This window comes from Pleurodeles waltl, chromosome 8 (assembly GCF_031143425.1).
Source record: "Pleurodeles waltl isolate 20211129_DDA chromosome 8, aPleWal1.hap1.20221129, whole genome shotgun sequence".
NCBI lineage: Eukaryota > Metazoa > Chordata > Amphibia > Caudata > Salamandridae > Pleurodeles > Pleurodeles waltl.
The window spans coordinates 1173815453-1173840248 of NC_090447.1; the positions used below are offsets into that span (position 1 = coordinate 1173815453).

The 24796-nt window shown below is 40.4% G+C and overlaps 1 protein-coding gene across 1 annotated transcript in view; it reads left to right on the forward strand.

The window, feature by feature from the left end:
* Positions 1-24796, forward strand: part of NUFIP1 (nuclear FMR1 interacting protein 1) — a 243974-nt gene that overhangs the window by 3276 nt on the left and 215902 nt on the right. Inside the window, exons 2-3 of the mRNA XM_069205411.1 lie at positions 10533-10624; positions 23324-23428. Of these exons, the coding sequence (XP_069061512.1) occupies positions 10533-10624; positions 23324-23428 (197 nt within the window). The remainder of the gene's footprint in view (positions 1-10532; positions 10625-23323; positions 23429-24796) is intronic.

Below are 24796 nucleotides of genomic sequence, written 5' to 3' on the forward strand. Positions count from 1 at the left end.
AGCAATAACCCTGCACACATTATATGGAGGAGGGTGCGACAGGGATTTGCCTGACAGTACTAGTGCTTCGACCTTAAGGGGGATTCTGTTGTTGCTTCTGAATGTTGTATTCCTTTATATGTTTAGAGTGAGAAATAAAATACAGCTTTTTCTTAAAGTATAAAGCAAGTATTTGGCTGGACATTGGTTTATTGTTCATACTGTTTGCACTTTGAGTTATGAGTTGTGCTCACAGACCTGTATCTACATTTCCCCCCCCCAGAGGGAGACTAGACTGCTCAACCACAGCTACTACTGAGAGTCAAGGTCAGAAGGGGTACTTGGCCCAGCTGAGCAGGCTCTATCGTAGATTTGGCTCCGGGACATCAGGAGTAAAAGGCCTCAACCACCACGCTTGGGCCCAGTAACCCCTTTGTGCCCTGTGGCCCTTTGAAAGCAGTTAATTTCATTTTTTTTAGCATCAGTGATGAAGTCCAGAATCATTTATTTGTTTTCCATTAAACAACAATACATCACAATTTGTTTATGCCATTAACCTTTAAACGTTAAACAACAATACGTCATAGTTTGTGTATGACATTGACCTTTAAAGTCTACTGTGTTATTCACAAAGGCATAAACCCAAACACTCCAACATTCTTACAAATAAAGGACAAGAAGTACAGAAAAAGAGACTGCACTCTAGACCAACATACAAAAAGATGTTGTAGTATAGGTTTATTACACAGGAGCCTAGAGCTACTCAGATGGGAGGTAAGTTCTTTATTTCATGTTTGGCCCCTAGTTTATAGTCACAGCCTGGTAGGTCTTATTGTGGCTCCATCCAAAAGTAAACAACTCCAAGCCTTCACACAGATAGCAACAGTCTATTCTCGCAGGATCCACACTCAACATGCTATAGAGTGCTCACTCAGCTAATATGTATACAGATGCATCACATCACTACATCATCCCCTCTCCCTACATAAAGGACTAGCCAGATATTGCAGGTCAGTACTTCCTCTTTCCTTCCACACAGGACAAACGTCTAATCAAATTAACAGTGACCCAGAGACAAAAAGACAAAATTGCACACTTCCCCATCATCCACAACCAAGGCGCACACACACACTAAGATAATACGCCCCATCACATTCACTCACTTTCACATACACAAAAGTGCAGCCCAGCATTCCAACATGCCCAACATCCAGTCACACTGACTGACCAAATCGGCATGACCACTGGTCAGATGGAAGAAAATACCTACTTTTTTTTTTTTTACCAAGATCCACACCTCCTGGAAACTGCACTAACATCAGCTGGAACATCCCCCACACACAATTATGACAGCCTTTCAGTGCATGCAGATTGAAACTTCTGGAAACACAACATTCAGCCATTGATGGAGTATCACCCCATCACCAATCCACAACAGTATATGCCAGGATAGGGAAACACCCAGACTGTTCACCACTTGACTCGACTTAAAATACATAACAAACTTTACTGCTGACCTGCGGACTGGCAAATATGACCTAGACGATCAACCAACACAAACCATTGTTCATTTATTATTGAAACATAACCCCCATGACCTGCGTAATTGCACATCTCATAGTATGATTGTCGCAAAGGCCTGAACCCCATTTGAAGTGAACTGGATAACCACACAAAATATTTCTTCTCATAAAAAAGCTCTCTCTAGTCATCAGTACTAAGAGTGAATCAATATTAATAACTACCCCCAGTCTACCAAGTACTAATAATTACTAACATAACTAAGCACAAAAACCTTAAGTACTTCTCTTTTCATTCTGATTAACATAAATATACCACAAACATGAATTGTTTTTCCCTTAACGTTACCGTCAGATAAGATAACTAAACACTAAATTCTAGCCATTACTACTGTAACTAATATACACCGATGCCAGACTCTAACACTGTCTCCCCCACTGAGACAACTAAACACCAAATACTATCCACATCTCTCCACTAGCATTGGCTTCCCAGTAGCGTAGCATGCTACTCATCTGCAATGTGTTTCAATGCCTCATTAGGGGTAATAAGTTGAGGTGGTGAGCCAAAAAAGTTAGAGGGAAATGATTAACCAGAGCCAAGCCAAGGGTCTGGTGTGACTCTTTAAGAGCCATTGCACTAGCTGACCCATGAAAATATTTGTCATGTAGATCGTGCAGCGAACCTCAAAATTTCAACAAGTGCATTTCTTTAACATGCCGAAGCATTTTAAATTTGTACATCAGATTATAGCACTGTATTGAGGCACACTTATTAAAAGTGATAAGTTTAAACCTGAAATTAAAATAATTAATTCAGCCCACCATAACAACAATGCCACTAGTGCGCAAGAGGTAAGTAATTTGTCAAGTGCGTCTAATATGTGGCCTAGATTCTACATGATTGTGTATAAAATCCAAACGGAAGGATTTTGTACAGCGATTCCCCCTAGACACCCTTATTTGAAGATGCTCTCATATGTGATAATGAAAGGAGGCTTAATGAAATAAATGGTCAGGGATCACATAATTTTGTAAAGCCAGGAAGCCAGGATTGATCCCAGGTTTTGTACTTCCACATAGTGAATTGCAGCCATTAAAAGGGTATTTCTTTCTTGCCCCTTTTTTACATGAAAGATTACTGCTTTTTGTTGAATTCTTTGTCATGTGGCTGGCAGAAGCAACGTGATGGGTTCGGCTCATTTTGGGCTTGAGGGTCTAGATGGACCTTGAGGTGAGCCAGGAATCTGGCTCGAGCTTTCAGTAGCTCCCTTGCCTCTCGTAGCAAGCACTGTATAAATAACTAGACCATACCATTTGAATTGAATTTCTTCTGCCCCTCAGTGAGCCATGCTGCTTCATGAAGGATGCCTTTCAGGGAAGCAAGTGTGATATTTGGGTTTCCTTTGAACAGAGTGTTGTTTCCATCTTGATGGAAGAGGACTAAGGCTTAATTTGTTGTTCTGAAGTCTTCTGGGAGAAAAGGTTTCAATTTTTTCAGAAGAGTGTTGGAACCAGGCTGATTTGGTCTTCTCTGTAGTGCGCCCTTTCATTGAGAGGTTCAAGTCCAGGTGACTCTGAAGGTTTTGGCTAGTTCTGTCAGTGTGGGTGCAAAACATATTAGCATAAAGATGGAGAGCAATGATTGAATCGGAGAATGGTGATATTGGCAAAACGGAGGAATTTGGAGTTTGTAGGGTTTAGTAAGGTAGTTTGGCATTCAGGTTTGGATGTGTTGGGTGCAGTAAGCATACCAGTGTATCTTTATGTTACTTTATGGAAAGATGGCTCACAGCAATTTTATGTAAAGTTTAAAATGACCGACGTTTGAAAATGATAGAATGGAACCCTTGGGAGGTTCTGGAGGTGACTGGGAGAGTTTCTGATCAATTATTTGATATCTGAGAGAGTTTCTGTCAGTTGGTGAGGTAGAATGTGAATGATTGCAGGTTTATGGCAGTAAAGCCTAGCCAGAAGCTGCATTATTTGTGAATTATTCATGGAATGGTGAGCTGATCAGACTGAAAGTTGGGTGTGAGGAAACTGAATGAAAAGAATAGACTTAAGGTATTATTTAGAGTTTGGTGGACAGGATACTCTGTCTAATGTGGTTGATATCCTGTGCCTCATATTACAAGTGTATTACCTCCATTGGCATTTGTAATAAGGTGGACAAAATATCTGTCATGTTTGTGACGTAGTGACCGATCTGCCTAACTCTTAATCGGACCCTTAGTCTGAATACTGAAGTGAGTGATATGTGCCTTCATTTGAGTTGGTCCTAGGGTTGAGTTTTCTTATTAGGAACTTTGGTATAGTTGTGGGACAATCTTTATTTACCAAATAGAAGGCGAGATCTTTGGTGTTCTGTGTCTGACTTAGCTGCAACAGTTGTAACAGTTGGAAGCAAGTCTCTGTATAAGGCTCTTTAATAAACCTATTAGTCTACCTCAGGTAATTGTAAGTGTTATTTTACACCTTCATATAAAAGCTACCTGGGACTCTCTCATGTTAGTTTGTGTGATAGGTCATGAGAGTTATTCTGTTCCTGAATTCAATGGAACCTTATGTAAATGTAGCCCTGTTAAGGTAAGAGATGGATTGAGCCATTAATAAAACAACAGATGAATCACCAGGATCCCATTATGAGTGACACTATTGGAAAGTTTAAGACCAAGTACTCAGAGAGAGGAATAAGCAGATAGGAACGAATGAATGAGTGAATATGGATCTGCATGAGTGTAATCAGTCTCCTCATAGAATACATTTCTAGTACCTAGATGGTAGGCTTAATAGTAATGTACCTTCTTTTTCTTAGTGAATGTGGATGATAAGGTTAAGGATGTGAATGCATACAATAGAAAGTGTTTCTGTTTGAAGAAGTTCCTTTTATTTAGCCAACAGGGGGTTTAACCAGGAGATAGCAATCATACAGCATCATAACTATTTGAAAATATAGGGTGCCTAACCCTATTGGGTGATGCTTTGCAGTAGCCTATTCATCAGAAAGCATTACTTAAACAAGCATCTGCGGCTGAGTGCACAGTCTGGACCAGCATTTATTTACGAACTGACAGTGTGATAACTTACTGTGATGTAAGGGAGCTTACATATTGGAATGTTGGTTTTTGTAAAAGAGGTTCTCTTAGAGTCAGATGATTCCAGATAACGTTTGGCTGAGATGTGTGGATTACAGTCAAGCTTTTTGCCTACTTATTAGTGTGCAGATCTCCTTTCACACTGGCGACGTGTTGGGAACATGCACACCTCACCATAGCTGGAGTGAGAATGTGTCAAGTGCAGTTCAGGAGGAACCCAGAACATGTTGTGTGCAGAACCAATAGATCTAATGCTCAGAGATGAGAAGAAAGTTGAGCAGTAGACGCAGAAGTGTGGTTAGGACTAGGTGCCCCATCTTCATAATTTTCCTCACTCTGTTAGCAAATCATGGCTTGGTGGATGAACTTGTCATTGCCAGGTTATCAAGCCATTCCCAAGGATCAAGGAGGATGTCTGATCGAAGAAAGTCATCACATCTGTGTCTGCACCTGACCTCATTAAGGCTGAACTTAGTTAATGAATGCAGTGCATGGGATGTCTGATGTTGTTGTGCATCCGTTCATATTTTCAACCACTTTAGTAGATTGAGAAAGGTGACTATGCCTGGATTAACAGGTACATGTAAGTGGTGTTCACTTAATAGAACCCTTTGCTGAGCGGAATTAGAAAAAAACAACACTGGGCGTGTCAAACGTAAAAGCGAAAATACTGCTTCAGTGTTGGCTATCTGGTGAACTGTTTGTGAAGCAAGCCGTTTTATGATAGGGCCATTTGAATCTAGTTTTGTTCAGTCGCTCGCCAATATTTGGGCATCTGGCTGGTGCAGCTTAGTTCTACAGTGAACATTTTATTTTCCCTGCAAAGATAACGTTGACAGATGTGCCTTTTGAAAGTGACTTTTCTTTCTCAAGTGGAAACTAGAAATTGATCTTACTTCATTTTATTTTCAGAGATTTACAAACATTGTACTATTCTTTATTTTTATTTTGTTTTATTTTTTTAACTGTTAAAAGATGAAACTATGTGGTGTTAGCAAAAGTTTTTTTTAATGGAACTCATGCATAACCTAACATTTTATCAGGAATGGTTTTCAGCTTGGGGTTCACAGTAGCGTTGCAAACAGTTTTGTATGTAATGTCACTAAAATTCAGAGATGAAAAATGTTCTCATTGTTGATTGATACTCATCGACAATTGTGTATGTTTGCTTTCCTATTTTACATACCCATCACTGAACCTTTTCTTCTTGAGTACGCCAACAAAGTCCAGCAACAGCTTGATGCATCAAAGAAAGCATGTCTGGTGACGCTCAACTGTGGATTCATGTTTTGAATAGCAAAGATGACATTACATTGAAATTAAAAAGTTGTGTGTGGCTTCTGTAGGAAGCTGTTACACAAAATACGTATTGTGAATGCCAGTTATTCAGTGCAATAACATCAAAACAATGGAAAACTGGGCTCTAAAACCTGTGCTCCATTCTATCCTACGCATTTCCTTGGGTCTTCATGGACCTCCCGGAATGCAGGGATATGCCAATCACCCTTCCCTGATAGCTGCAGGTCTTCAGGAGAGCCGAGAACGCAGCATCAGAGGGTGAGGGAAGCTATAGTTGACAAGTCACCAGCTATGTTTTTTAATATATTGTGTAGGGGAAGTATTTACCAGCTGTGATATAGGAGGATGTCAGGATGGCTGTTTTTTAATAGTGAGATGGGGTGGTAGGAGAAAGGTATTAGGGTGGCTGGGGCAGGCCACAGGATGGTAGTTCTTTGTGCATCTGGGTGAGGAGAGGAGACTGTTAAGAGTGGTGGGGGACAGTGAAAGGAGGACATTTTTTTGTTAAAAAGTTTGGACAACTGAGAGTGGGAAAATAGTCAGAGGGATGTGGGTGACCGCACATAAGGTATTTACAGATATGGGAAGTGTTTTGAGTGTCTTACCCTACAGAGCAGATCCATAGGATCAGTTGAACAGAGGAAGATAATTTGTGGCGGTACGCATACACAACAAATCAAATCAGCTTGTAGTTACGTAGCACTTTTTATCACCGGAGTGGGTCTCCAGGTGTTGTGCTGCTGCGTTGGCCATAGAGCCAGGTTTTGACCTCCTTCCTGAAGTGTGTCAGCAAGGGGGGGGTGTGAATGTGTAAGGGGAGGGCACTCCAGAACTTGACAGTCAGGTAGGAGAAGGAGCGGCCTCTGGTGTGGCTGGGTGTGATGCTTGGTATCTGAGCGAAGACTTGGTGGGAGGCTAGGAGGTTCCTTGTGGGTATATGGAATTTCAGGCAGTGATTCAAGGAGGTGGCTCCTTGGTTGTGGAGAGATTTGTAGGCATGTGTCAGCTATTTGAATTTACATCTTTTGTCAATGGGTAGCCATTGGAGGTCTTTCTGGTGTTGGGTGATGCAAATCCTCTTAGGCAGGTTGAGGATGAGTCTGGCTGCAGAGTTATGAATTGTCTGGTGTCTTTTAAAGAGCTCAGTCGAGGTGCCGGCATATAGAGCATTGCCGTAGTCCAGTCTGCATTACCGTTTTCCTGGTATTGACTGGGAGCCACTTAAAGACTTTGCGGAGCAGGCACAGGGTATGGTAGCAGGAAGAGGCGACTGCGTTGACCTGGCGTTTCATAGAAAGTTCACTGTCCAGAATGATGTTGAGGTTGCGGGTGCGGTCTTTAGGAGTGGGGGTGGGTCTGAGTTCTGATGGCCACCATGAGTCGTTCCAGAGGGAGGTGTGTCTGCCGAAGGTCTGTACTTCGGTTTTGTCCGTGTTGAGCTTCAGGCAGTGGTTTCTCATCCAGGTTGAGACGCTCCTAATGCAGTTGTGGAAGTTGGTCTTCATCGTGGTGGTGTCCACAAAGAGCGAGAGGATGACCTGGGTGTCTTCAGCATAGGAGACTATGTTTATATCATGGGCTCTGACGAGCTCGCAAGTGGAGTCATGTAAATATTGAAGAGAGTTGGACTGAGGGATGAACCGTGAGGGACGTCTCAGATTGTGTGCTTGGGTCGCAAAGTGAAAGGAGGGAGCCGGATTCTGTGGGTTTGTCCAGAGAGAAAAGATGCTATCCATTGGAGCGGGTTGTCTGCAATTCAGATCGGTCTCAGACAGTGGATGAGTGTGCAGTGGGAGATTGTGTCAAAGGTTGCAGAGAGGTTGAGCAGGATCAGGGTGGCAGATTCTCCCCTGTTGAGCAGAGTGTGAATGTCATCAGTTGCGCCGATGAAGGTTGTCTCCGTGCTGTGGTTGGCTCTGTAACCTGTTTGTGAGGGATCCTGTAGGTTATCTCTTTCCAGGTGTTCTGTGAGCTGGAGGTTGATAGCCTTTTCCAGGACTTTGGTGGGGAATGAGAGTAGTTCTGGAGTTTGCTAGGATCAGACAATGGTTTCTTGAGGAGATGTGTTATGTCTGTGTTATTCCAGGCGCCTGGAAAGGTTTTGGAGGTGTTGAGGATAGTGGTAAGCTGGAGACTGATGTCTGTTGCTAGGTTGAAGAGTCCATGGGTGCTTGGGTCGGTGGGAGCTCCAGCGTGGTTGTGTTCAATGAGGTGAGCTGTTTCCAAGCAAGGACAGAGTGGTCGGTGACCTGGGTGGGAGAGGTGCTGGGGCAGGCTGTTGGTTGGGGGTCGAAATTTCTGTAGATGTTTTCTACCTTGTTGTAGAAGTGGTCTGCGAGAGCGTCACAGAATTCTTGTGAGGGGGGATCGAGTTTTCGTTGGCTCGTGGGTGGGTGAACTCATTGATGATGGCGAAGAGTTCCTTGGTTTGGTTGGGGCTTTTGTCGATTCGCATGTTAGCACATCCTTCTTTGTGGCACTGATCTGGTGGTGGTAGTTGTTGAGGGCTGCTAAAGGCGGCGCGGTCAGTGTTGTTTCTCCTTGTTTGCCATTTTCTTTCAAGTTATTTTCATTTGCGTTTTGCTGCTTTGAGTTTGGGGATGTACCAGCTGGCCTGTCTGTTGTATCTGAGAGGTCTGGTTGGTTTGGAGGGAGCGGCTAGGTCACGATGCCGGTAATCCAGGTGTTGAAGTTTTACATGGGCTGCTGTCATATTGAGATGTATAACGTATGTTTTACATTATATTGTAGAGCTAACGTAGCTGAAGTTGTGGCCTAGTTTTACCAGGCCTCATGCAGAAGCTAAATAATCGTGCAATGTAGAAAAGCTAACGTGCTAAACTGACCCTGAACCACAAGTTGATTAATAAAGTCTGCTTAGCTAGAATTTCTGCAATGAACTGATGAACAGATGAGGGAATCAAATTTGAAACATAGACTGTGAAAAGCAGACGGGATGTCTTTCCCAGGACTCAAACAATAGACACTGACTAGAGAAGAAGATGCAACATTTTCGATACCTGATGAGCTGGATGATGAGGACATCATAGAGTGAACTGATCAACAACTTGAGAACGGCGCAATATTAGAATTCATAGATTTGGAAAATAAAATGTATTGGGTAGAGTCATAAATGCTGATTAATCTGACCAATTAGGATTTGGGGGATGGTTTGAGTGACTTTGATATAATGACATGACGGAAGGGCAGAGCTCAGATGTTAGGTGCAGATGTCCCAAGAGACAGACCTTATTCCAAGATTGATGCTATTCTAGACTTGTCATTGGGCTCAAGCTCCTGAGAGCCTGAAGACGAAGACTGACTTTGTTGCTGATCCATTCCGTGGATAGGTAGCTGTGACAATGTGACTGATTAACTTCGTGCCTTTTCTTTCTAGGTACCAACTGCTCTGTTTTAATAGTTTTCTCTTAGCTAGATGTTTTCCAAATTCATGTTCCAAATTGTTTTTTTTTCACATGAAGTCCCACATGCTGATGCTAATCTGGGTTAGGTAAGGTCCCTAAAGTGAGATGCTGACATATAGTGACAAATGATTGACGGACTGATTGCTGAACTCTGCTACTGATGTTGTTATATTCATCTTTGCTGTTTTGTGCTGAAGCATTAGAATGTATGTTTTCACAAGTTCTGATTAGATTATGTTATTGGTGGTCACTAATGAATTAATGAAAGTTGATTGAATAAAGTTTGAATTAACCTTATGAATTAGTTTTTGTAATCAATAGGGAAATACAAATTGCTAAAACGTATGTTGAGTTGTGGTTATTCATGAAATGTTGACACTATGATTAATGTTTTCCTTAGTGATTATTGATTTGTGTATTGATTATTGATGTTCATTTGTTACTACATGGCTAGGATACTCCATGCGAATCAAAAGGTTCATCGGCCTATACGCGTCCCCTTGTAAGCTTACTTACTAAGGACCAGGTGCGCTAGCATGCCTTTATTTTTAGCTCTGCATAGTTAGGAATCCTTATTTAATGCAGGAATGTCCTACATCCACCATCCAAGTCTTCGATGTGCATGTTATCTGAAAAAAGGTAAATTCTTTGTATTGGAAAAGGGATGTCGACATAGCTTTAAGTGGTGTGTATCAACACCAGATTATAAGCCAATCCACGTCAGCCATATTTACATATATTGGATATTAATGGAACTCCTCTATGTAGTCGATGGTGATTCTGGAATCTGTTTTTTGTGGACCTACTTAAATCTTACATGGGACAGCCCTTTGTTAGGCTTCTATCATTTTATCGTGTGTGCATGCACACTGAGTGTTGAACAATCAGGTCTAAAATATAAGAACGTCGTAGTTTCAGAGTTCGGATTCAATCTCGTCTTACAGTTCTGCCAACAGAGTCTTGTAGTGAAAGCATGAGGATTGACAACCAGTTCATAATATGTTTACATTGTTATTAATTTTTGCACTAAAAGGATTTTTTGTTACTATGACAACACCCTGATGTCTCGCACTGTATTCTGCTGAAAATGCACAGAGATAACTCTGTGCGGCAGAATTAGATTTTGAGGTTGTCAGTCATTTGATTAAAATAAGTATACATATTATCATTATTATTATTGTTATTAGCATTTTATTTATTTATGTATTTAGATGACCAAGGATATTTTACCCAAGGAAGGCAAGCAGAAGATGCAGCACATGCTTTCTCCAATGCTGATCAAGGTTGGAAAAGGAAGAAAAAGGTATTACCTCTAACTACCATACAAAACTCCATGTTTTGATTGCCTACTGCTGATGTATGAATATTGTGTAAATATCTGGTGATTGTTCTTAAACATGGTTCTTCACAACATCATTCATAAACTTCCACCTTTTTGTATGGCAGTATTTAGACGAGACGTTAGCAAAGCCAGTAGCACTTTTTTCTAAGTGTTTTTCTTTGATTGCCTGGTTTATCATCCTCTAAAAAGAAAATGCATGAGGCTCCTCTTGGTGTGCACAACATGATGCACTTTTTGAAATTGTGATATGCTTGAATCTGTGGGCTAAGGAGTGTGACAATACACCTTTTCTGTCTCTAAAAAGAAAATGTGCATCAGTGGCTTATACTGTTGCTGATATGACAGGAGTGGACTTAAAAGTGTGGGGCTCGGTGTGCGGGGCCTTGTGGAAAGGGTCATGGGGCTACATTTGCTGTGCAAAGCTTGAGGAATAACAGTAAATTTTTGTCTTTCTAAATACTCTGCATGTAGGCCTCAAACATTTTAACCCTTGCCATTAACTGCATTGTAAGGAAGTGCTCCAGTGTCTTACACCCACCACCTTGCACATTGTTTGACGCACCATTTACATTGCTTTATTGTAATTGTACTGTGTGCTTTGCTTTGATTACTTTCTCGTATACCTTTGAAAAAGTGATCATTACAACCCACGTACCCCAAGGGTATCAGAGTTTTGCTTTGTGTCTGCCAGACCTCCTCTATCTCCCTCCCCCACCTCTTAATGAAAATAAAACAGGCAGCTTGTTAGTTAATTTGAGCAGGTAGGTCCGACCATCACTTCTTTGAGGGGACTCATATCTTTTAGTTGCTCTTGTCAGCCTCTTCCACTAACAATAAATGGGGATCACCAAGGGTAGGAACTTTTATGTCTGAATAATTGGCTGTGATCACTATCAGGTTGCTTGCAATACCTGACTGCTGGCCAATCACATTTAAAGGGAGAGTGCACTGTTATTGGCATGATGCTGCCTTGTGAATAACAAATGTACTATGATAAAGACACTTATAACAGCCCTGGAGCACCCTGCATGTGTCTTCTTAGATCCATTCCATCGGGCCTTCATCAGAGTTGCTGTACTGTGAGGAGCAACAGTGAGTCAAGTCTCGGGCCAACCTGGCTCCCCTACTGCGTCATCACTTTTTCCAGCTGTGAAGTGGAAGGTGTAGGGCACACCAGTGAAAACCACAGGCACTTTGCTCAAACAAAATATGAGAAGCTTTTCTTTCTAGCAATAGCATTCTGTTTCTGCCTAGATCTTTATATTAATGCAAAAGCTGTGCGGAGCACCCATTTTTTAAGCCGGAAACACTGATAATATTTGTATTATTTACGTAGCGTAGAAAACCACATACAAGAAGGATAACCAGCAAACAGTGACTGTATGGATGCATTTATCACCTGGGGAAGCTTGGTGTGATTGACCAGGTGAAAGAGTGAGCATGCTCAATGACTGTAGGTCCGCTCTGGTGGCCATGGCTAGTTATGATGAGTGCATGTATGCCTTTACTGTTGTTGGTTATTGATGTTTGGAAAATGGTGAAAGGCTTGTCCTGCAATGTAAACTCTGGTGGCAAACTCATCTCATTCACAGAAACTGTCACAGCAGCACCTGTCTGCCTCATCTGAACATTTATATCTTAGGTGAACATGTATATCTTAGATGTGCAGTTTGCAAATTATTTTGCCTCCAAAAGCACATTGTACAAGAATCTGAGGGGAACCAGAGGTCCATAACTGTAAGGAATGTGGCCTAATGATTACATTGTCGAAATTCTGGCTTCCACACTAGACTTCATTACGTGATCCTGAGCTAGTCATCGTTCCTTGCATCTTATACCATTATCTGACAGAATGAGGGCTATCTAGAGTGAGGTGTACTTTTTTGTCATCTGGTGGACCTATTGTGAATGAGTGCTTAGAGTCACATGCCACATTGATAGATGCTGGAACCAGACACTGGTGTGACCTGGTGGGGTGTGTGCCCATTTCTTGAATCAGCTTTTGAGTAGTACACAGATCAAGATTTTCAACTATAAACCCTGTGATAAAAAAGACTCCGACAAGTGTATGGTTTGGAAAGGTTGAGGATTATTATTATTATTTTACTATTAATATTATTATTACAGGCCTCGAAAAATCATTAAAATGTTACTAGACCTGAAGGTTGAGTAACTTTAATAATCTACTCGACCTAACTGTAATGTACTTGACCTGTAAACGAGTCTAGGTCCTAGGGATCTATTTTATTGTACAGTGTCCCCCTTTTCTTCATTCTCACATGAGTGCACCTTCAAATATGTGAGTTCAGCATTTCTACTGTACAAAAAAAAATATTTTGTTTGATTAAATAGACCAAACGTTTGTTCCATGTATAATACACATTTTGCCCACATATAGCATACACATGCTCCATGACTTGCTTCTTAGTTTACTTATGGTATTGCCATCAGAAGTGTTTCTCAGTTTATGTTTAAGCACTGGCTTCTAATAACGATATTATTAAAGCATGTTGTGGTAGTGTGCTGTCATTTACAGACCATAAGTTTCCAAGAAATGTCCAAAAATATTCCCACTAACCTGCAGCTTTACTGATAAAACTATATAGTGTTTTAACAATAATCTGTGAAAATTGGTTTTCAGAAAATATATTTATCATTAGCACATCACCAAGAGATGTGTTCTGATTTGTTTTCATGCTATTAAAATATTTTTTCATCACACAGAAGTAAAACAAATGGGCTTTCACAACTACTAAAATATATTTTGAAATGTTTGTACAGTTGACTTAGTTATTTAAATGTTGTGTGTTAGGCAAAACCTGACACCCTACAGCCTTTCATTTCACATTCTTAGGAGAGCTTGTCTGAGAGTTCATCTTACAAAATCCTAGAAGTCTACTGCCAGACGGAAAAGTAATTAATTGTATTAATTGTACGAAGACAAACTGACTTTTGACCTCTGTCTCTGAACACAGAGCAAATGTGACAAGATAAAAAGATTTAAAAGCGTCTTTACTGCTCCTTCACTTTCTGACTGAACACAACACCTGTTCTTTGTCCACTTGCTAGAAGGGGCAAGTAGGTCCTAAAAAGAAGCTCAGCCTGATAAAATATGACTCACCATAGTGAGCGAGTAGATTTTCAAGTCCCGTATTACTATTACTATTATTATTCCGTAAAGCGCATACCTACCCTGTATCCCATCGGAGTCAGTCTTAACATAGAAGCACGGATCAGAAAAGCCAAGACTTTGGGACCTTTCGGAAAATCCCAAAATATCGGCAAGATTTCATAGACACAGGAAAAGCATTGTAGCTTGAGGCCCGGATAAGAAAAAGAACGTCCACCCTGACGGGTTCTCCTCACTCTAGGAACTGTGGAGAGATTGGTGTTGCATGATCAACGAGAGCAGCTAGGATGATAGGGTGCCACCAATGATCTAAGGTAAAATGGAACTGTTTTCAACATAGCCTTATGCATATAGCACAGTGCTTTGACGTGGATTCGCTTCTCAGTCGGGAGGCAGTGAAGGTCTCTAAGGAATGCTTAGGGACGTACAATAGTAATCTCGTAGCTGCATTCTTGACTACCTGAAACCGCCTGAGTGAGGTCTTAGGGGCCCCCAGATTAAGAATGTTACCATAGTCCATCCTGGAGATAATCAATGCTTGCATTACTGTTCTTTATGCAGAGACTGGTAGGAACCAGAGGATTTATCTTAACCATCCTAGAACGCCAAACCATGTGGAGGCTACTTTAGTGCTTTGATGATTCATTGAAACCAAGGTTCTGGACTACCGAGACTGAACTCTGCGGAGTACGAGAGCATCAGGCCAAAGAAGTGGTCCCCAGAGATGTGGATGATTGCCTACCAGAAGAGCTTCAGTCTTATCCCCATTTAATTTGATGTAGTTGTTATTCATCCAATCGACCACTTTCACGAGGCAAATGTTCAAAGTATCAGAGCTGTGGTTTTCCTTAGGTGAAAGGGAGACAATAATCTGAGTTTCATCTTCTTAGGAAAAGAGTGTAACACCGCAGCTTTCTGCTAGGTTTGCCAAGGTTCGTACAAAAATGTTAAATAGGGTTGGGCTAAGAGTTGACCCCTGAGGTATGCTAGAAGATAAAAGAAGAGGGTTTGAGCTGTGGGTTCTGGTAAAGACCTGAAACGAGTGGTCTTGTAAAAATGAGCTTAGCCAACTGAAGGTCCAGTCTTGAATACCTTTATCCTTCCTTCTTTGGAGAAGTAACTTATGAGATAACTTGTAGAACGCAGCAACGAGGTCAAGTAAAATCAAGGCTGCAGTGCCACCCTTTTCTAATTGAAGTCTAAGCTGGTACTATGACAACCCTAAAACCAGATTGAGAGGGATGGAGAAAGCCATTCATTTAAATAAATACTGAGATTTGCTGATACATATGTTTTGCAAGAATTTTTGCAAGTATTAGTAGAAGCGAGATTGGCCTGTAATTAGACCAGTTAAGAAGATCGAGGTTCGGCTTTTTAAACAATGCACTTTCCATTGCATATTTCCAAGCTTTAGGAACTCTGCTTTCAGCGAGTGAGTAATTCAAAGGATGGTTCACCTTTTGCAGAAGCAGAGGGCATAATTGGCTAAAATGCGAAGGCAGAAGAGAGTCCAGAGGAAGATTGGATTCAATAAAGTTCAGTAGGGTGGTAAATATCTATAGTTCAGTTGGCAGGAAAGTGCTCACAGAGCAGGAGAGTGCGTAACCAGAAGTGATCAGTTCTCCTACGTGTAGCTGAGAGCGAGAAGTCACCGTATAAGAAGTGTCTTTATCTTTGTGGCTAAGTGCAGGGTGTTGGGGGTATGAGAGATAGAGAGGCCTAACTGTCAACCACTGCATTGCAAAAGAAACTAGTCAGTTCATTGAAGTGCGACTGTGAGAGTGATATGGAGGGGGAAATGACAGTAGGATCTGATAGAGATTTAATCAGATGAAATAGTGTTTGGGGCAACTTTCTGCCATAGTAATTTTCTCAGATTAGTAAAGGGCTCTGGTAGAACAACAACTTTTATGATGTTTTTTCAAGGCATCCTACAAATCAGTTTGTCACCTTCACAATGCATATTGCGCCAAAACTAATCAAGGCATTTGCAGTTCTTTTTACCTTTGCGTAAAGTATTAACATATGTAAATGCTTTTGTGAAATCCTGACTGAAAAAGGGGGATACAGACTACACCTGAAATGGTCAGATACCTAGTAAGTGTAGAGGTGGTTGAGAAGGAGTTGCAAAGAGGCTATTTACAGAAATGTGAAAAAGAGGAAGGTAGGTGCAGGGGTGTCAAGGAAGAAAGTACATGCTCCTGTTAGATGGAAGTCGACTTAGACACACTGACCCTACTGACTATGTACAATTGATCATGGGTGCATTTGTGTCATGCTGTTTATATTTGTGACCCTGTACTTTTATTATTTTTTTTGTCACATATTGATGCCCGTGTTTCTTTTTGTACTTGCTGTTGTGTGCCCCATGGGGGTGCTTAATACCTACAAATTCTAATCGTATTAATAACTATTTAATTTTAAACAGTTGGTGGGACACAAAATGGGTATTTATTTTTTTCCCCAGCGTATTTTTCATAATATGATTTATTTTAGGGACCTCTGTTCCTTACAACAATAAGTTACCCTTGATCCCTAGAGATGCTTGGGTTTCCCTTGTGTTTGTGAAATGTATGATGCACAATATATTGTTTGCAGCGGATTGTCTTAATTCCTTCTGCTAAGTATTAGTGGGCCCAATTCCCAGTCCCTCTCTATTTTTCCTTGTCCTCCCCCCCCTCTTTTTATAGGCCATTCCTTTATTTTTCCTTGTGACAGGTCTCCATTTATTAGCATGTCAGATCATACTCCATTGTATGTCGAGGCCCATCCCTCTTCTTTGACACCACTGAAGCAGCTCAACCAGCTGGTTCCAGTTGTACAGAGAACTGGAGAAATGCAAAAGGAATGTACAAAATTGCAGCTTCTGATTCATATGCTAACTGAATATTTGAAAGCAGATACCACCCCCCTGTGGATTGCACGTTAGAAATATCCCAGGGTTATTTACAGAGGACAAAAAAATATAAGCAAGATTTCAGTTACATTGGCATGACCTGTTCAGGGCATTGGAAGGTACTTGGTACTTGGCTATAAAGCACTCCAGAAAACTATTGGAAGACATTTCAGATTTAGAGAATCAAATCATTGAATGTAGCTCAATGCCTGAAGCTAAAGGACTACTTTGAAAAAAAATTGAAAAAGCTATTGCAAAATTTACCATATTAAAGGGAGATAAGAAATCAAACAAAGTAAAGAAAGATATACATAACTATACGATTGAAAAAAATGTATCCATATCTAAATGAAGATGTTTACACCAACAGGAATTATTTGAACCCATGTTTCGAATGCCCCTGGAGTTGATTTAGCAAACAAAATAAACTCATCCCGTTCACTGATTCCTTTGAGGAATCATCTGACAACTCTGACCTGGGTGAAGGCACCAGTTTCTCTACCACTACACCAAACCCTACTTTTGTATGGAGAGGTCAATCACGGGCCTCCCAGGAGAGACAGATGGAGGTGGAGAGGACAGCAACCAGGTGAAAGGCAAACATGCCAGAAATAGTATCAGTGGGCTCACCAGTAAACAAGGACACTTCTATTAGCGTGCTATCTGGGCCTGTTGAGGACTGTTCTGATGTTATACAGGCGATTCCTATTTTCAACCTTTCAACACATTGTCTATCCCATACATAGATATTACTTCTGAGTAGTGGCTTTTCCTTTGTCCCCAGGGTAGGACCCAATTCTTTGGTCTTAAAATTTGAAATTGTTTACTTCTTTTGGAAGATAAGGTTCCATACATTTTTTCAGACAGCCCACGCGCTCCAGCCAGAGCATATACTGATTTCCGTCCACCCTCCACCTTCTCACCACCCAGTGACTCCATGCCCCGGAGGTGCATACTTTTGAAAGACTCGTACTTAGTGACATCTCCAAAGTTAAACTTCAAAGGATTTTACCCTATATAACATTTCCTTATCTGAAAAACATGCACCTACAAACCTTAAACTTAATAACTCAGTGATCATTAAGCCAGCATATAAAGGTGGTGGGATTGTATTATAGAATATTGACAAATTCAAAAATTAGATTGTTAGACAAATTTCAAATAATGAACAATATGTGAAATTGGGCAGTGATCCCACAAAGGAACTTCAGGCCAAGATTTACAAGACAATAACCAGGAAAGGATTGGAGACAGGGTTCATTTGCAAGAATGAGCACTTATTCCTTAACACTAAGACTCCCAGGACACCGTTGATATATATGTTACCCAAAGTGCATAAAACTCAAACATCACCACCAGCTAGACACATAATTTCAGGTTGTGGGACCATATTTGAACCCATTGGCCGTTACATTGATTTTTTTAATCAAAGATTTTGTACCTAGTACTAAGTGCTATGTCGGAGATAGCATGAACCTCATTAATCAGATTGAGCATATGACCTTTGACCAGAATGAGTGCCTTCTTTGTACATTGGACATAGAATCATTGTTCATGAGGATTCCTGAAGCAGATGGAATCGAGGTTATTAGACAAGCCTTAGAGAAGAGAACACGCCCACACCAAGTGCCTACGGAATTCATCTTAGAATTACCACACCTTACAAATATTTTTTTTTTCAATTTGATGGTGAATTTTATCAACAGATCCAGGGGACATCCATGGGTGTGGTTTATGCTCCTAACTTTGCGAATTTGTCTTTGGACAATCTAGAGACAGAAACTATTCTCACTGACAATAATCCATTTCATAGCCACATAACAGTTTGGAAACATTACATTGCTGACATCTTTCTTATCTGGAAGGGTGGTACAGACTTCTTGTATAGCTTAATCCTCTTTGTAAAGGACTTAAATTTACCCTTAAGTACAGCATAGATAACATTTGGTTTCTGGACCTTGTAATTAGAACACATCTCTGTCCTGGAAACCAACTGAAAGGAACACATTACTAGCATATTCTAGTCAACACCCTATGACACTATGGGGCTCCCCCGTCCCATACTCACAGTTTTTGAGGATTAGAAGAAATTGTTCTCTTAAGCATTAATTTTTTAGAGAAGTAGTAATACTGTCCACCAAACTTCTCTCTAGACGACACCCACGTAAATTAGATACTAGATCCATTAAGAGAGCATGGTCCTGCCCAAGGAAGGCACTCTTGACACCCAGCGAAAAAAAGTGATGCAGATAAACTTGTATGTGTGACCACATTCTCAACCAGTTCAGTCAGATGATTGAAATTATATTATGTTATTGGCATGTGTTGAATGTGGGGGAGCTCTCACTAGAATGTCCCATTTTTGCATTCCTGAAAAACAAAAACATTAAAGATCACCTGGTGAGAGTGAGCCTTCTCCCTGCTAAAACTAACAGTACATTACATAAAATGAGCTATGGGGTATGACCCCCTTGATTGGCTGCCGGAAGTGTGGGATTTGCAGTGTGTAAGTACACTGTTGGGACGAAGGAATTTGTATACAACAGCACTATCTCACTTCTCTAGTTGTAATACTGCTAATGTGATATATGCTATCACCTTCCCTTGTGTTCTGATCTATATTGGTCAGACCCCACAAAAAGTCAGAATGAGAATATGTCAACACAGGAGCTGTTCGGTGTAAGGTGGCCAACGCACTGTTTGTGAAACACTTCGGAACACACAGCCACAACGAGTATGACTTAGAATGGCAAGTGATTGTTGTGGTGAAATTACCTGAGCAAGGTTCTGATATTTCTTCTGTACTCAACAAAGACGACCTCAAATGGATTCTGAGAATGGACAGTTTACTAAATGAACTGAACATGATAGAAGACTGCACATCATTCATTTGACTCCTGTTTCCAGTACTGGTTCTTTGACAAACTTGTGCCTCCATGATGATAACTTTATGTGAGAAGTATGGACTGCGGCAGCCTGTTGTATTTTTGTCCCTTTAATATTATTTTGTATTTTTTATTTCTTGCCTTTTTGGTTTTATGGTTTCGACAGTGCTCCACCTTTTGGATTATATTTGCTGAATATGATTATGACACAGTTTCCACATTGATAGATTATGCCGTTCCCCCCACTGGCCATCTATTTTGCCTCCAGTAGGGCACCTAGGTACTTATTAGTATGACCATATATTATGTTGTGACTGCTTTAATATGAATTCCATACTATTGTGTAGGTTGATTTTGTGTTTTGGGTATCCGCCTTTTATATGATCAGTATACTGATTATATTGGTGTATTGTCAACATACATATTTTGAGATATATATGGGTGCAGTGAACTATTCCCTTGTTACTATTGAGGTGTTGTGAACATGCATTATTATTTACGGATTTTGATCTATCTTTTGCTCCTGTTTTTTTTAATTTTTTTAAATCACAGATTGTTACTGGTATTATAAACACTCTTGGTTGTGACATTGATCAATTTATTATTGATTAATTCAATTATGATTTCCCTTGAATGTGCTCAATAATGGTCGCCATATGATTATAATTATTTGTTGATTAGGTAGTCTGTTGGACTCTCCTTTTCCTAATGTTTAAAATGAGAGACAGTATATCATCCATTTTTCTCCACCGTTGTATACATTACCTAATGTGCTCTGCTCGAGTCTGGCTTTTGCTCTCGCTATTTTAAGATGGTCATCACTGATATAGTCAGTCCTGTTTTTATTTTGTTTACTTCGGGAGCGCATACCTAAGCCTTTCACTATAGATCTTATGTGGTCTGCATCCTGTTTGGCTCCACAGTCACTGCGGTAAGAATTTGCTTCCCTCCACCAGTAGCGTCCTTCTTCTCTTTTCACTTAGCCTGTTGTTATTTTTTTAATGTAAAACACACACGATTTTCTCACTGGCAGTTGTAGGCTTCTGTCTTCACCGGAACCAAGGCTGGGCTCCTGACTTCTTATATTTGAATTGGCCGGCTTACATGGAGTCTTTCATTGTTTACGGCGGCAGTAGTCAGTTACGGGTATGCTCTAGGCCAGTGGTTCCCAACCTATGGTCCGGGGACCCCTGGGGGTCCGCGAAGCGCCTCAGGGGGTCCGCGACAACTCAGAAAATGAAATAACATTAACAGATAAGATCCCCAGCTCCCAGTAATGACTTAGTGGGAGGAAGGTCCCCGGATCCCAGTAATGATTCAGTGGGGGTCCCAGGGTTCCAGTAAAGATAAAGTGGGGGGGGGGCACAGAAGTCAAAAGGTTGGGAACCACTGCTCTAGGTCCATTGAGTTCACCTGCAGTTTTACAAGTTTTAGGCATAGATGCAGGTCATAATTACTGCTTTCCTTATATTTTTAAGTAGTTTCCTTTAATATGTTATTGCTTTTTTGGGGGGACTTATACTTCTGGGCCCTGGAGTGATCTGGCACGTCTTACCCTGGGGCCATAATGCTTCAGAAGGATTTGTCTCCTTTGGTAGGTGCCCCTTTCGTGTGTGTGCTACGTATTGCACCTTTGCATGATCATTGATTAGCTCTTGGCACTTTTTGCATCGCAATTGCACTACAACGTTTGTTACCATGATTAACAACTTTGAGGCACTTTATATTTTAGATCCCACATGATCACCAGCGGATCAGTGTAAACAGCATAGAGAGTATTTTTATGCATGATTTTTCACCACACCTGGAATGTTCTCTTATTTAATTTCCTTCTTTTCTCTTTTCCTTTCTTTTCATTTCCTCATCGTGGGTGCTGTTGGGTTGTGTATATTTGTGACCCTGTAGGGTCATAATTTGTTTGTCACATATTGATTCCTCTGTGTCTTTTTGCTACCTTTTGTTGTGGGCCCTGTGGTGGTGCTTACCCCTACACATTATTCTAGTTGTATTAATACATGTTTAATTTTAAATAGTTGATTGTACACACCCTGGCATTATTTTTCCCCAGTGTATTATTCATTATATGATTTGTTTAGGGGTCGTTGTTCCTTACTACAACAAGTTACCCTTGGTCCCTAGATAGCCTTGGGTTTCTCTGGTGTTTGTGAAACATCTGTTAGATGGGAGGGCAGAAGATGGGCAAACAAGTTGAGGGCAGAGTGAAAAGTACAAAGAAGAGAGGGCAAGGGCGACAGGATGAAGGAATGAGGAGGGCAACAAAATGACTGGTGTGATGGAGAGATAGCTCATTGAGTTTGGTGTCCTGCTGGTTACAAATTCAATACTGACTGAGCTGAAACATGCACTTAATTGTCAGAGGTTGATAATCAGTATTATATAGGGTATAGAGAGTTTGAAGAGAGATGGAGGGTGTCAGTGGGATTTTGAGTTGCTCCTAGCTGGACAATTGCCTGGCTCTTGGGCTCGCGCGGAGCCTCAGATGTAGACACTAGTTACTCTTTTGTCATTCATTAACCATTATTTACGTCTGTAATTAATTCTAAAAGCATGCCTGCTGCCTCAAAATCAGGACATGGCCTCGTCCTTAAAGTACCTCTGAGAGTACTGAGAAGGTAGAAAGAAAAGAGCAAATCTGGGATAACACAAGCTGAATGTGGAATTGAGAAAGCTAATGAACAAATCAGAAATGTAAATTACATCATTCTGTAGTGCTAAGACAGTATCCCTTAAAACGTGCAAAAAAATGTGCACGTGTTTCTTTCTCTGTAACATAGAAATATTTGTGAATTAGTTTAAACTTCCTAGCTTGCTGGTCTGTTGTATCTTTCAGTGGCTAACAAGATGTAAGACATTACCAGGACAAAGTTTGCAGCGCGTATTATGTGTACAGTTTTTAATGGAGACACTTTGATGTTTTTGTGCAGAGCACTTTGTTGCTCAAACCAAAGGTTTGGCTGTTTGATTATACTGTTTTAATTCTTTAGGCATTGATTCTTTAGGCAATTTTTAGTACCCCAAGCACACGATCCTACTGTTGATTGGTAGTATTTTTACTGGACACAGTACCACTGTAATGCTAATTGTATTCTCTATATAAATCTAATAGTATCAAAAGACCAAGTGATTGCCTCTAGTGAAACTCTTCTCGGCTTTGTTTCTGAATCCACTTTGCCTCCTACTATTCCTGCAGATCGATCCTTCTTGGTAGAACAGAATCACTGACACAAAAATAAAGCAAGAAATTCAGGGCAGAGGCATGGAATAGAAAGAGAAGGGGTAGAAAGGAGAGTCTATTGTAGGGGTAGGAACGAGAGGGAAGTCAGAGGTAGATGAGATTGCTAGGTGAGTATAGCGCAAAACAACATGGACATGGTCGACACTTTTTGTGGGAGTGGGCCTGGCCTGTCTCTTGTTAACTACCTCAAGCACCTGCCGTTGCACTGGATGAAAAAAAATATGTATAAGAAAGCAAAATGTCTTCCCAACGTTTCACTGTGTTCCCCTTTGCATTCCTTACTTAAATGTATGTTGATGTCTATCTTTAAAAAGCAATACAAAACTGCCTCCTTATCAGCATTTTACATTTCAGCAATCTTCTGCAAAAACCAGTGCTGATGTCTGTCTGTTTGTTTAATGCACTCATCATTTTTTTCTTTGCGCATGTGAAAATATTTTTAGCTTACAACACCCTTTGAAATTTTTTCTTAAACTTTTGTATTGTTTAACAGAATAAACAAAGAAAAGAACCAAATTATTCTCATTTTTGTGATACCTGCGACCGTGGCTTTAAAAACCAGGAAGCATATGATGAGCACATCTCGCAGCATGCCAAGGTAAGACAACATGTGAAATTGTGTCTCGTCTATTTTGGTGACTCTGTTCGTTTGATTGTCACAGTCTACATTGCATAGAGAAAGTGTTACGGTATCATAATACGTAAACTGAGACTTCAGTGCTTTGTGTGCACATTGTATTCTAATCAGTTACCCAGTCGCCTAAGTATATGTGCTTCTTTTCCCATACCACTTTTCCATTCCTTCATCTTTGCTATAAATGTTTATTTCTGCTTTGAGACGAAATGCATGTTAGTTTTAATATATTTTGCTGCGTATTTAAGCTTGAGGAACATGTATGTTCAGTTGTAATTGTTTTATGCATTATTGTTGAATAACCTGACATTAAAAAAAAGGCCCAAAAGTAACTTGGGCACTTTACAAATAAATTTCAGTTTATGTATATTGGATTAGTATATAAGTAAAGGCCCAAAAAGAAATGTGGTTATTTTTTAATTCAACAAATCATTAAAAAAATGTAAACAAACTGTTTTTCAAATTTCAAGACTCAAAATATGTAGAGCACTTCCCCAAAACATGAGCAGTATTATATACAGCATACACTGTTGCAAGAATGAGGCATCTGTTAGGGGTTGCGTGAAGTGATAGTTTTTAGGCTGAAGTCTACCAGACAGTGCAGCTGTCTTGTTTGCCAACAACAGCTTGGGAACATTTGGAAATATTCCCTCGGAATGCATACCGCCCATTCCTTACCATTGGCTTTGTGTTTTGTAACTCACATTTGCTTGCTTTCTATTTGCTGGCTCTAGTTGGTTTAGGCTATCCAGCTTAAGTTCTTCCTTTCCTTTGTCCAAACCATATTTACTGTATGCTTACACCAGTGCTCGATTTCTGTGAACAGGGGCTTACATCTTGTTCCTATCTGGCCACATTTGCTGTGCATTCAAAGACAGAAGTCTAATGTCGTGCTCGGTCTTCTAGGAAGCTTGTAGTTAACTTTTCTTTCTCTCACTTCAAAGTGAGCGGATTTATTTGACTCCTGGGTATTTACTTAAGGATGGCTGTAGGATGTTATTTTTTTCTAGCACAAGAGAATTTTAAATGTCTGTAAATGACCTGTGAAGATATTCTGTTTATTGCAGAACTAGGCAAGCACATATTTTGATATCTCTGAAGTGTGGTGGAAAGAAATATTTTAATAAGATCAAAACAAAACAATACACTAGATGATGACTTTGTCACACATTAACGTTTGCGTGCCTGTATACTTTTAATAGTAAAACTTTGTCTGTGCAAATATAATGGTAATTTCAATTGAAGATTTGTTGTCTGTAATGGCAGTATGCTACCACACCATGCATACTTCACTTTCCCCCACTCTACTGCACTCTGCACCACTTCACACCA